Source organism: Oryzias latipes, chromosome 13 (genome assembly GCF_002234675.1).
Source record: "Oryzias latipes chromosome 13, ASM223467v1".
Taxonomy (NCBI): Eukaryota; Metazoa; Chordata; class Actinopteri; order Beloniformes; family Adrianichthyidae; genus Oryzias; species Oryzias latipes.
This window is the reverse complement of record NC_019871.2, coordinates 14,140,441-14,154,833: the sequence shown is the minus strand read 5'-3', so window position 1 is coordinate 14,154,833 and position 14,393 is coordinate 14,140,441. Positions and strand designations below refer to the sequence as shown.

Genomic DNA, 14,393 nt, shown 5'->3' with positions numbered 1-14,393 from the left:
TCTTTTTTGTCAGTACATCAAATAACAATACAGCAAACAAAAGGGAGTGTGTCCCCAGGGTTGAGTCTCTTATAGAGGTTCTAATGGAAGGGTCATGACAGTAACATGAACATAACACATAGGAGAAAACTTTATTAGAAATAACATAATTCCTCATCATATTACTATTTTTGACAGGGGTGATGCAGGGGTGTTTGCACAACTGTAAATAATTCACTGTATTAGTGAGAAAAGCACTTGTTGGCAGAGCGTTACATTTCACTGACCCACACACAGACACACACAAACACACAGTGTCCTTCTCATGGACTTGCATGCATGGTGGCTGTTGACTCTGCAGTTAGTGGGTCATTGTTGTGCACCAGCAGCCTGGCACGGAAAGTGGAGAGTTAGGCCAATCAGAAAGGGTGCAGGGTGTTCCCCGAGCCCAAGGCCCTTCACCTACTTTCATAGCATGATGACCTGAAGGACACTTCAGTCAGACAGCTGGTGCGTATTAACCTGGGAGTCAATTTGAGAACGATGTTTTATTCAGTGTTTGAACTCAGAGCCTGACATGCAAACAGGATGTTACAATCAACTACCTGCTGAGATTTCTGCTTCAACCATAGCATAGATGCTGACTAGTTGTTAAAGTTGCACAGTTATTTTTACAGTGCACAAATTTAAATGTCAATGATAACCAACTTCAGAGTCACTGCTTATTATTCAGTCTGCCTATTAAAGATAAATATGTTGTATTCAATGAATTCTTTGGACCTTTCACAGTTGGCTAAACCTTATTGTAGATAAAGAAGCTAAAATGTTTCCCTTCTTTTTGTCAATACAGGAGACAATATCATTTTAAGTACTTCAAATTTAACAGCTAATTGTAGTTAAAGGGCCTATATCATGCTTTTCCTCAGCCTTTCAGTGTAAACTCATTTTCCTAACCGTATGTAAGATGAGTTGATCTCTGAGGCACCGGCTTTCGCTCATTGAGGGCAGCGTGTCTGCGTTTGTCCCACGAAAACAAACAACATCCGAACTTTTGCAAAGATGGATGTACATATTGTGTATTACTTGTAGAACTCTGGAGACTGCTTTGAGTTTGACTTTGGGATAACTTTCTGAAAGCCACCACCTTTGGAAATGAGTTCATTATGTTCTATCATTTCTGTTTTGATTTAATTATTTTAAGAATAAGACAAGACAGCAACTCATTTCTGTAAAAAGTTTCAAATAAAAGATGTGGTAAACCGGCTTAGTGATTCCCACACTCTACATATCGTTATTTTTGCACACTTGGGAACACACTCCACACCAACCTGCCTCCTTTTGTACTTCCATTTCGTACTTCTAAGAGAGAGAAGCACCGCGGTCACACGGATCTGGCAGCTGTGTTTGTGCTGAAACAAAGTTAATGGCTGCAGGGAGGAACTGTGCTGCAGAGCGGCTTGGGATTAGAGGCCTCAATGGCCCACGGTAGAACGAATGGAGCCAAGCGGAGGTATCAATGACATGGGAACATACTCACTAAAACTGCTGAATAAAACAACAGAAACAGGGTCCATGCGAGAGGCGCTGCAACACTTCTCTGTCAGTTTCCAGCCTAAATTTCAGTTTACTTGCTGAAATTGACCGTACACAGTAAAGCAGCGTAGCAGCACAGGGCTGTAAATAATTGATTAAACAAACATTTTTGTGTGGGGGCTTAAAATCTTAACTTTATGTGTTGTAATTTGAAGGAAATTGTGCTGACTAATGCTTTTAAATCTCTTAAGAGATGAAGATATGTGAGATTAAATAAAAGCTTATTGAGATTCAGAAACGTTTGGATTTCGCTGCCAAGAAAATGACAAAAGCTTCCCCTCTAGTCATCTTAAACCACAACTGGTCTGCATCTTTTCATCCACTCATTATTTCCATCTTTCTCTCAGTTTTTTTCTCATTTTCTTTTCTGCATCCCGCTCTCCTCCTTGCCCTTTCTTAGTCTTTCTTTCACTGCCTCTTTCCTACATCCCATTCTCTTTCTCTGTCCTCGTTTCTACAGCTTTCTTCCCTCTTGTCATTCCCCTCTTTTTTGTTGGCTTTTTTCCCTCCTGGCTTCCCATCCCCCCATTTTTGATCCTTAACCGACACAGTCCTCATCTATTCATCCTCCCCAGCCTTCACCTCCCATGATATTAAAACAAACCCACGTCTGCCTCGTCTTTGTTTTATGATTGCTTGTGCTTATTTCTCCATTTGCAGTTTTTCTCCCTGGTGGGTTGTGGTTATAGCAACACCACAGTCAGCCCAAGCAGCAAAGGGGGTTGGGGTGAAGGGCGAAGAGAGGATGCAAAGAGGATGAGCGACATTCAAAAGGACATGTGCTACTTTAAAAAAAAAAGAAAAAAAAGAAGAGAAGTTTGGATCATTACCTCAGGCAGACGAGGCTGCTCTGCCTCCTGTGGGCATGCATCTAGCCCCACACATGGGTGCCCAGCTGGGTCTGTCAAGTAGCTGCATTTGCCATGTTGATACGCTGAGACAGACAGCTGGAACCAGCAGTCAGAGGCCTGACCTTAACAACAAGCAGTTTTCAGTGAGCTCTGGGGTGAGGTGGTAGCAGATGAGTCTCACCGGGCCCTGACAGAGCCGATATGCTGACTTGGACACCACAGCACCAGCTGTCCCACTGTGCAGGCTACACCTGTTTCTGTGGGACTGATCAAGGCGCTGTGTAATAGGCAGAGGAAAAAAGAAAAAGCACGAAAGGAATTTGATCCTTTTCAAATTTTGTCACAGATTTTAAACATCATCCTTTAAAAAACAGAGAATTCAAATGGTTCATGAATCGTTCACCGTCTATAGGTTCTTTTTGTGTATTACATTGCCTCACAGCAAGAAAGCCCCTGGTTCAAGTCTTGGCTGGGGGGACCTGAACCAGAACATCAATGGGGACCTTTCTGTGTGGAGTTTTCATGTTCTTCCTGTGCATGTGTGGGTTCTCTCCGGGGACTCCGGCTTCCTCCCACCGTCCAATAACGTGCTTCATAGGTCAACTCTAAATTGTCTGTGAGAGTGTGTTATATGTGGCCCTGCGAAAGACTGGCGACCTGTCCAGGGTGCCCCCTGCCTTTGCCCACAAGTGGCCGGGATAGACTCCAGCAGCCCGTGACCCCAAAAGGGACAAAACGGAAGAAGATGAAAAAAATTAAAATGCTGTTTATATTGCTATCTTGAAACATTTTAACAGCTTTGGCTTCTTGTCTCTCCATAAAAAACATATAGTTCCAAGCAGAAATGTAATTCCTGTAACTAGAAAAACAAAACAGAGTTTCAAAAAGATGCCAAAAGTATTTCATTAGCTACTTTTTTTTCTCGAATCAGATTAAAAAGTAGTACATTTATGATCCATTGTTCTGGCAAAATATATGCTATAAAAACAAATGGAGATAAATAAAGAGAAAGTCTAAAAAGACATTCCCCTTAATATTTCTTTTCTTTTGGTGGTTTGTTCATGATCATCACTGCAGATAACACGTTAAATGTGAACAATAGAAAAGTGTTAGACAAATCAGTGTTAGACATCTCTCCCATACTGTTGTGGTTGAAGTCAATACAGATTTAGCACCAACAAAATGAGAGTAAATAACACAATTGTTTGTTGAGCTCATAAAAAAGAAGTCATTTTTCTTGTAAACTGACAATTAAGCAACGCAAATAATACTCCTTTATATTTCGACTTTTGACCTTTTTATTGTTATCACAGCCTCACATGTAGTGGTACATCAGACTGGACTGGATCTTGGCCCAAAACAGCACACACCCTTTCGTAGTGACAATTTGTCACTCAAATCTTAGTTTTTAGGCTGAAAGCCTTTTCAGTTTTCTGAATCCTTTGTCTATTGTAATTTCTTAGGGTTTATTCAGCACAGATCAAATGCATAATGCAATCATGCACTTGACCTTTGTGCATTACGGGGCCACAGGAACAGCACAGCCAGCCTCTGTGTGCGCGCTCCCTCCTGCTCCTGGTGGGGGCTCACCCGCTGCTTTCAGGCCTGCAGAGAGAGATAATCCCGCCAGAGAATATCAGAGGGCGTTTGATTATAAACCTTTAAATGAACGCATGGAGGAAGCACTTCCTCTTATGTCGGCATAAGACTCCTCTAAGACTTTTTTGTCTAAAGTTAAATGCTTCTTAACTTGAACAAAACGACGGCATAAATCCAAATTGAGATCAAATCTGCAGTGGAAAGATGTGCAAAATTCCAGTTTTGCATTTCTATTATTTTGTATTGTTGGATCACAGATAAAGCATACACATTTACATGTTTACATGGCCTCCTGTCAACACAAACAGAACCCTAACACTAAATGTGCCCCCAGAAGCTCCTTCTGATTGGTCCTCTTAATCAGCTGATGTAATCTTGCCCTTCTCTGTCATTGCTTTAGACTCTGCAGCCTTCTGAGGGTGTGCATTGATTTTTAGACATTTGTTGGCATTAAAGTAACAGTCCTATTAGTTACATAAATTATAGTATCTTGCAAGATTGGTTTAACTGCAGTCAATTTAGAGTAGGACAACTATCAAACAATGTGGTTTAATGAAGAGAAGAAGGGCATTCTGCTAATGCAAGGAGGGAAAAGGGATTTTCAGGACAGTCTGTCAAAAGTCTGCACCTGCAGCACATCATCAGCTGATCTCTAGCAGGAAACCTCTCAGCTGACTGCTTACACAGGCACGCCCAAAGCTGGGCTTCAGCTGATAGCTCAAATAGTGTTTGTCTAACCCTATGCTGGGGGAGCACAGAGAACGGTAATTTGCCTCAGTGGAACAGTTCTGAAAAGATTGTTTGTAGAGCTCATAGGATGCCACAAATAATCCTCCTTGAAGTTTTTTTTTAAGAAATCAACTTGCTGTCATTTTAATAAAGCAAATATGAGAAATACTATTAATGTAGACACATTTTGCAAATAATCTGCTCGTATTTCAGACATTAAATTGAATTAAATTGAAAGCTATTTACTTTTTAGTGGGTATCTTCTTTAAAAGTTCCACTTAAAAGTTCCACTCCAATTGTCTTTTGATCTGTTGTAAAAGTGTTCGCAGCGATCGTTTAATTATGATGTTTTCAGCCAAAAAAAACAAAACAAAAACCTGTGTGTCATTTGCTAGGCCAGAAGTTCATTAGAAATTCACCCATAACTGAACCATCTGTTTAAACGCTTGTTGCAGCCCCTTAGATCCACAACCTAACGTTAATAGTGCAACTTAAAATAGTGAGCAGCATTGGAGCTATCCAGCTGTACAGCTTTGAGCCAAATGCTTGCTCAGACGAGGAAAACAAAGACGTACATGAGTCTATTCGTCTACAGGTGGATTCATCAGAATGGAGCAGCTTGTGGCCCACCCAGCATGTTTTTGACGTTACAAATACTATTCTTTTTCAAATATAATGTTTTCATCTGCTTCTGATTCACAATGATTTGAATGAAGAAATACTCAAAAAAGGCACATTTGGGCTTAATTTTCTTAAAAGGCCTATATAAATAAATAACATGCAAAATCAGCTTTTTCTGAGCTTTTAAGTGTTGCTATAAACAACCCTAAAGGGGTATTTTAATATATTCACGCATGTCCAAGCATGCTATAAACCCTTTAAAAGAAAAGAAAAAGACCACAAGAACATATCAAAGACATCAAAAGACAAATTTTTATTGGAATGGGTTTTTAAGTCGTGGTACCTGTCTTTATCCTGCTCTGTCATTGAACCTAGTGAACTGTAATTCGTAACCTTGGAAAATCATATGTATGATCATATTTACTCCTGTACTCATCATCATGTACTCAAATTTCTAACATTCCTACAAGGGAAAATAATCAGGAGAAAACAATCCTTTTGTGTGGTTTTATCACATGCTTCTTATGTACTGGATAACCAGGCTGGTGGTTTCTTAGTGAGATTAAAGCCTTGTAAGTTGCTTATTGGTAAAGGTTGATTATTTTAATGTGCCCCTCGACTAAGGTCAGGGTCCAAAGATGAGTGTAGGAGTGAAAACAAGGTCAATAAAATAACCACTGAAGGAAGAAAAAAGTTTGTGGACCCCGCCCTTACTGCAGGTGTCTCCTGTCAGTCTGTCTGTATACTGTAATCAAACAAGTTCACCAAAATACCTGCAAATCTTGTGAAATTAGGACTTTTCCCTGCTAACACAGGTTCCCTTGTCTGTACTGCTGAGAATTCAAACCTGAAAAACACGTTCCGCCTGCTTTGTGTTCAGCTGCCACTGGTCGGTGGTGAACTCATTGAAGTGGGCAGAGGGATTAGCTTCTCGCCACGTATTTGTACCTGATGCTTTAAGTGTTTAAAGGTCTTCCTAAAGATATGTGACTACTTTAAAAGAAGGGGAATAATTGTTGTTCAGTTTTCTCTTTGCAGAAACTGTGGTGTGGTTGCAAACAGTACAGTCATGTTGAGGCTGTCTTCAGGTTGTAGACACAACACAATAAAAAGATAAAGCGTCACTGTTTAGAGAAAACTATCTGACAGACTGAGAACATGATGCAAAAAACTAGAACATAACTGAAGACAAGAAAATCAAACATATGACGGATTGTTAAAAGCAAGGTTTTGCTTTTAACAATCCGTCATATGTTTTTTTTTTTAATAGATTTCAAATGAACCCAAACTGTCCTGCAGCTTTAAACCCTCACAGCACGTTTAATGTCTGTAAGCAGTGACACATCCAGCTTAATTCATGCTGCTGCTGAAGGCGAGTGAGCAGGATGTCTAACTTTCTTCTCATTACTTCTCAAGTCTATTTTGAGATAACATTTACAGCAGGGCTGACACCGGATTGTCTTAAAAGGCACGTTTTCCTCGAGGACTCGTTCTCGCTTCCCATTCATTGTTGTAAAAATGCATGTTGTTGTTTTTTACATGCCTTTTGTGAGGTTGGACTACGCTTTTGGCTCTACACTGTTTGTGACAGGTTAATCCCAAACATTACATAGTTTTTATTCTGTTTGTAAATCTACCAAAGAGCAATAGATGTAAATTTGCATTAAAGTTTGCACAACTAAATTAAAACTATATGAACTATGTAACAACAGTATGACGTCACAGTTCCTGCTCATACATAAGTAATGAAGGTGTAGAATTGTCCCTTTGTTCCGGCGGGAGTAACACATTACAAAAGTAATGTATTACTTATAATGTAATGCAGGGGTGTGAGCCATTGCTAATCAATTGTTATATGTCTTTAAAAATGGTTATGTACAACGTTATTCCAGCATCAAGTTGTGAACAGAAGCAAAAAAAAGAAAAGGGAAAAAAATGGAAACAGTCCACATTTTTTATTCTGCTCCTGGTCAGCTGCTGTGAGCTTTTACTTCTGTGAGTCACGTGTTAGCTTTATAATGCTTTAAGGTCATGTTTGGTAAATATGTTTTAGTAATTTCTATAGTTTGAGGCAGATGATAGTCTCCGAAAACAGCTTTATTTGGTATGATTTTAGTAGTTTATAGGCACAAATGCATCAGGTCATGGTTAGTCCGCATTTTTTTTTGTTGCTATCTTTAAAGCAGAAGGTTTTCCAGTATAAACATAACTTTGGTCAAATTATCTCATTGTGTAGTTTGTCTAATGACCCACAGAGAATAAAGTTATGGTAACAATAAGGAAAGAAACACAAAACTCTTCCTAACATATAACATATTGTATGTTAAATGTACAGAAATGGAAAAGCACTTTTCATGGGCTATACGTGGATTGTTAGCAATTTTTTTCTGTCTTTTCTGCCGTAAAATTCTGTCTTTGTCAGGGTGAGGGGGGCTGGAGAGCAGGTAGGACCCAGACGCAGAGGCAGGAGGCACACGGTTCCAAGGCAAGAGGGTTTAATAACAAACAAAAGGCGCTGCAGAGCAGGAATCAAAACAAAATAAAGCTTACTGTGGCGTGGCGAGGAACATGGAACATGGCATGAAGGGACGACGAGGCATGAAGACGTTAATGGACCAGCACAAGAGGAAGGGAGAGACAAGACTTATATACAGACAGAGCAGACAAGACACAGGTGAACATGATCAGGGCAGATGGGGACCAAGGAAGTACAACTCAAGACATGACAAGACAGGAACCCTTTCAAAATAAAACAGGAAACAGAACCAAACAAGACAGAACAAGAACTAAAGCAAAAACCAAGACAAAACAAACTCAAACCATGACAGTCTTTCTTTTATTGCAGTCTGGACAGCTCACAGTCATTATTACACCTTGTTGTTGTCTTTTAAAAGTGCAGTTCTCTGCTCTCCGTGTTGATATTATTATATTTTGTTGCTTGGATTATGTAGTTATTTAGATGAAAATCACTTAAAACTAGAAGGAGCTGCATTTCCAGAAGAAAATGCAGGGTTGAATGCTGTATTGCTGAAAGAAAGCATAATTTGTAAAAGAAATGGCTGAACTGAGCTGAAAGAGCTCAACATTTTAAAAGTAAAATGGTTAAAAAAGGTGAAAACCTGTAAAAGAGGTTAAGCAAAAGGATTCCCTATGTATTTTAATGGAGCAAAAATCCTGGAAAATCCTGGAATATCTTGAAAGGTTCAAGGATTTGAAAGACCAAAAGTAATAGCAGAAAGGATTAAGCTTAAAGATCTTAACATTGCAACAGGGAAATGGTTAAAATACCGGTAGGTAAAAACTGAAGTTTAAAATCGCCTCAAATTTAGGCACAAAATGGCCACAAAACCGTAGTTGGTGTTGCCATCCCATAATAATTTTAAAACTTATATTGAAGTCCAAGGTCTTGTGAGAAGTTTATTGTTTGAACGGTGTTTCTAGCTAAAGGCATGTTAAAGTTAATATAATAGTTATAATAGTAATAATAGTTTCAAGGATTCTCCATGTATTTTAATGATCCATAAAACTTGGAAAATCCTGGAATCTCTTGAAAAGTTCAAAGATTTGAAGGACCAAAAGTAATGACTGTAATAAGTTGAAAGAGTTGAATATTTTAATAGTTGAATGGTTAAAATAGGTAAAAAATTGTAGAAGGAGTTAAGTGTCGAAAAATGGCGGAAGATAGCCTGAGAGGAAAACAAAGGGTTGAAGCTTTACAGCCTTCAACCAATTAATTAAAGATTAATGTAACACAATAATTTAAAGCAGCAATAAAACCCATTAAGGGATTACTCAAAAAGGATGATTTCCACAACACTGGTAAAAGCTTTCACTTGAATGTGGACATTCAAATCTTTTAAACTACAATATTTGAGGCATATTTGCTGTTTTTGAAGGTATTGGACAGAGGGGACATATTAAAATGATCAGTTAATGCATGCTGTGGCTCTCTGACTGAACATTTACATGGTGCAAAAAGCAGCTGGGAGGTGGGAAGGTGTGAGAATAGAATTGGTGATGGCACGAGGGTGAAAGCCGGAGAGGGAACAGGTGCACGTCCCTCCTCACTTTCACACCGAGTTTCTGTAAACAGGCTCACTTGTAGTTTCAGTGTATTTTCCTGCTGCTTCTACTCCGCCCACACTCACGGTGTCTTTTACTAAATGAGTCCGCTCCATATTTGCTTTTATTGGTCTAAAAAAGACAGACTGAAGACGATGCATCCGTGTGAACATCCAAACACACCACAGCCTCTGTTTCTGTTTGTCTGGCTCCTCGAGGCACAAAGACAGACTTAGTCAGCCCAAAGTGACGCCTCACAGGGACCGAACTATCAGAATAGAAAAGACAGCTTGAGAATGATGCCGGCTTACTGTCGCTGTCAGCAACCCACACACAGCACCTAAACAGGGAGGCGGCAAGAATGACGGTTTTCAAAGTCACTATAAACACATAAAGAAAAAAACTTTCCTCATAGTGCACCAATGTCTAACAAAAGTTTTATTTAACTTTTCAGTTTTTAGTCATAATGAATGTGCCATGCCAATCTAAACCAGGAAATATTATTATGCAATGTCAAAATGAAGTGCTTTAGCTGTTCCTTGTTTTTTGTGCCAAATGCTTTTGAATTTTGCTTTATGATCTTTTATCTGACATTATGTGAAATCTACAAAAAAGTTATTTCAAAGCAATTTTTTAAATAGTTCTTTCATCTTTAGTAAATTTTGATTCACTAAAACTGTGCAAAATATTAAACTGGTACCTTATTATTGTAGTTTTTTTTTTTTAAATATTCCAAACTAATATAACACAGAACAGCAAGCGGATCAGAGTCTGACCTGCAGCCTTTTAGCTGAGAATTACTCCAGCTGCCTCCTCTGGTTTTGTTTCAGTCTCCTTGGTTCTTCACGATGACGTTTTCTGGCCATCCAAAGACATTTTATTATAGTTTATGTGCATTTTATGATATTGGAACATTTTCTTAAAACAAAAACTGATGGTAAAATTTATGTTTTAAAAAAAAGTTAAACTAAATCTCTTCTGCTTCTGTTCAAAGGAGCTTGTAATACAAAAATAAGCATTTAGATAATCAGAGGACTTTGTTAAAGACTCAAGAAAGCAAAATCTAATTTAACACACATGTTGAAAAGAAAAAAGAAAGTCTTTGAAGAAAGAGGGAGCCAGAAGTTCCTGGAAGCTGCAGGGGATGAAAGGTTTTGTGAATCTCCTACACCTGGCTGTGGTTCCTGTCTCCGGCTCGACTCGCGCCTTTGACTGTCCCGATAACCACGGCTGGATGAAGCTCGTCTGCTGGACTTTTATATATGTAGTTGTAGATTTAGATAAGTTAATTCTTCTCTAAGATTTCTGGTAAATCGCCTGTCCGTCCTGGGGGAGGATCCCTCCTTCATGTGGGCACCCCTGAGGTTTCTTCGTTTTTTCCGGAATCCGGTTTTTTTGGGAGTTTTTCCTTACCGCGAAGGGGGGTCTAAGGGCAGGGATGCCAGTATAGCATAGTCAGTTTGTTAGTTCATTTTAGTATTTTTCTATTGAACTCTTTGTATTCGTGATCCTTTTGATTTCATGTTTTACTTCGAAGCCCATCGAGACGACTGTTGTTGTGATTTTGGGCTATACAAATAAAATTGAATTGAATTGAATTGTGGAAATGAACACTCTGTTTGAATTTAGCAATTTATTTTTGGAGTATATAGAAAAAAATTAAATATATTAATAAATGAAACACAATAAAACTCAAGAAAAAAAAAGAAAAAGAGAAAAGAATGTGAAGAATGTGATCTTATAACTCAGCTTCAGGCGCTTGAGCTTGAAAAGAGGACCTGAACAGAGGACACACGGTTCAAACTTTTCTCCTTATGACAATTTATCATGATTACATAACAAAATATGCCTGGAACATTTAAATTCTCCACCTCTGAAGTCAGATCTACAGCAGACAGTCTATCACAGAAACTGGCCTCCCAGCGAGCCAGACAGAGCAGAGCCACACCTTTATCACGTGAAAGTGTCCCTCTCTGCATGTGTGCGTGTGCAGGAGTGCATGTGTGTAAACAAAGACGCTGCTGTGTGTATGGCCTTGTTTCGCCACCCTTTGCATACGCCTGTAGATAAGTGAAAGAGGGAAAGCAACCCCCACCACCTGACTCCTGACGAACTGTGTACACTCCAAATATTTCCATAGCCAGACCTGTCACGGAAATGAAGGAGGAAGTCCGAAATGGAAAAGAGAGACGGATGGAGACAGAGATGGGATGAAAATCCAGTAGTGAGGAGAAGGATGAAGAGTGAAAATGCTCAGGGAAGAAAGCTGGACATCAGACAGAGTGAAACTCTGGCGTGCTGAGCAGCAACTCTCACAGTGAAGCAGTGTGAAACTGGAAAAGAGAAAACTCGTTTCTTAGTATCATCCTAAAACAAACAAACTTTGCAAATCCATGAGAAACTTACTGCAAATAGGAATATTTATTCACAATTGCTCCTCAACGATAGCGAGTCTGTGAAATGTTAAGAATAGGTCTTCAGTTTCCCCCCCCGCATAATTCTTTTATTTGTTATTTTCAGAAAAAAATGGAAACATAAGCAGTCATTCAGCAGGAAATATTGAAGTATTTTCTTGTAATGACTCACTTCTACTAAGAATTTAAGGAAATACAAAACTGTGTAAATGTAAAGCAGTTAACCGTTCAAGCGTTGTTCAAATCATGATAGTCTGATAGTGATAAATAAAATGACTAAACGTTGTTTAGAGCTCATATTTGATTTGAAAGTTTAAGAAAACTTTCAAACTGGTAAAACCTAGATACCTTGGAGCCTGTTGATGCCATCAACACGTACTAGAACCAAGAGGACAGGTGCGTGTTTATCATTCACCTGCATAACTTCTCGCTTTAAGAGAAACTGAAATGGAAAACCGCCAGGGGCTCCTCCGTTGTGAGGTAGATAGAAGAAATTGTGGACCACAATGTTTGTTTGGGCTCTGAGGTTTTGTGATGGTCTGAGGTCTTTGATGTGACCGGCCTCTCACCTGATGTAAACCATGACAACTCTTCCTAATTTTTCTGAATAAGTCAGTAAAGAAGCTAGAATGACTTTTAATGAATGAGGTTTTAATGTGTTGTTTGAATTTTTTAGTGTTTTAAATGTTTTATTGTCTCAATGTTTTAATGGATTTGTAACCAACTGTGGCTGCCTCTTGGTCAGGAATCCCACGCAAAAGAGTTTTTTAATCTCAGTGAGAATGTCCTGATTAATTAAAGGTCAACAACAACAACAGCAGCAACAACAACAACAACAACAACAACAATAATAATAATAATAATAATAATAATAATAATATAAAAACAATAACAATAATAGCAATAATCACAACAACAATAATAATAATAACAATAACAATAATAATAATAAAAATAATAATAATAATAACAATAACAATAACAACAACAACACCACCAATAATAATAACAATAACAATATTGATAACAATAACAACAATAATAATAATAACAATAATAATAACAATAACAATAACAACAACACCAATAATAGTAATAACAATAACAACAACAACAACAATAATAAAAATAATAATAATAATAACAATAACAAGAATAAAAAAATAATAATAATAACAACAACAACAACAAAAACAATAATAACAACAAAAACAATAACAACAACAACAACAACAATAATAATAACAATAACAACAACACCAATAATAATAATAACAATAACAACAACAACAACACCAAAACTAATAACAACAACAACAACAACAACAACAACAACAATAATAATAATAATAATAATAATAATAATAATAACAATAACAATAACAATAACAACAACAACAATAATAATAATACCAGCTGGATTTTAACCACCATAAACAAACAAACAAAACAACTATACAAAAAACAAATATATTAAACAAACAAATAAATAAAAAAACTGCTGTACGAAAGGAGTATAAATATACTGTGGGCACCAATGGTTTTCAGTATTTTTTCTTTACTGAATTCTTAAAAACAGGCTTGAAATGTAGAAAAAAAAGTTTTATCATTTATTTTTTCACATAGATGTTAAGTTGCAGCTCTCACTGTCCTAAGTGGTATTTGTAATTTGATATGGTTCTCTAAAATTAATTAAATTTTTTCTTCATTTGCTTTTGTTTTGGCACCAGCTTGCATCATAACTGAAATGCGTGTTTTACTGTCTTTGTACTGCTTTCATAAATAAAGGATCAACAGGGCAATGTTTATTCATCCTGGGATGTCCAATGAAGCTCTGAGAGACACCAAACAAACAAAAGATTATCAAGAAGGAAGACAAATACTATAAACACTTCATTTTGCACAGTCTTCCTGACAAAAAACAAGATCTACTTTATCTTTTATTGGTCATAATGCCGAGTAGCCAATTCTGATAGTATAAATATCCATAGTACCTTTTTACAACTGAACATATGGGATTTTTCAGCTGTTTCTCTGAGTTTGCATCTTGTATTTATTTTCTTGTGTATGTCTTCTTGCATGTGTGAGTGTTCCTTTTAAAGTAAATGTGTTTTTTCCCCTCCATAAGTACTCATACTTCAGCCAGTGGAACGGAACGACCTGAGTGGCAAAACCCTGAAGATCACAGACTTTGGTCTTGCTCGAGAGTGGCATCAAACCACCAAGATGAGTGCTGCAGGCACCTATGCCTGGATGGCCCCAGAGGTCATCAAGCTCTCCCTTTTCTCCAAGAGCAGTGATGTGTGGAGGTACTGTACCAGCGTGTGTGCTCTCCCAGCCAGCAAGGCCAAGTGGGCCCCAATGGTGTACAGGTGGGCAGAAAATGCGGCCCCCGAATGGGTTTGTCTGCAGTTTTCGTTGGTTAAGTGGGCACTCAGTGGGCTGGCCAGCTGCCCGGTGGACAGCATAGCGAGCTCCAATGCCCAGGGCTAGCGTAGTGAGCCAGTCCACTGAGTGCCCACTTTTTCTGTCCACTTGTAACCCT

At 38.2% G+C, this 14,393-nt stretch overlaps 1 protein-coding gene across 3 annotated transcripts in view; it reads left to right on the top strand.

Moving 5' to 3' along the window:
- The window catches only part of map3k10 (mitogen-activated protein kinase kinase kinase 10), a 69,070-nt gene that overhangs the window by 17,000 nt on the left and 37,677 nt on the right, over positions 1 to 14,393 (top strand). For all 3 annotated transcript variants that reach the window (XR_002291517.2, XM_011482530.3, XM_011482532.3), the window contains exon 2: positions 13,977 to 14,157. Coding sequence is in view for 2 of the 3 variants with exons in the window: in XM_011482530.3 (XP_011480832.1) it covers positions 13,977 to 14,157 (181 nt within the window). In the remaining variant the exon portion in view is untranslated. The remainder of the gene's footprint in view (positions 1 to 13,976; positions 14,158 to 14,393) is intronic.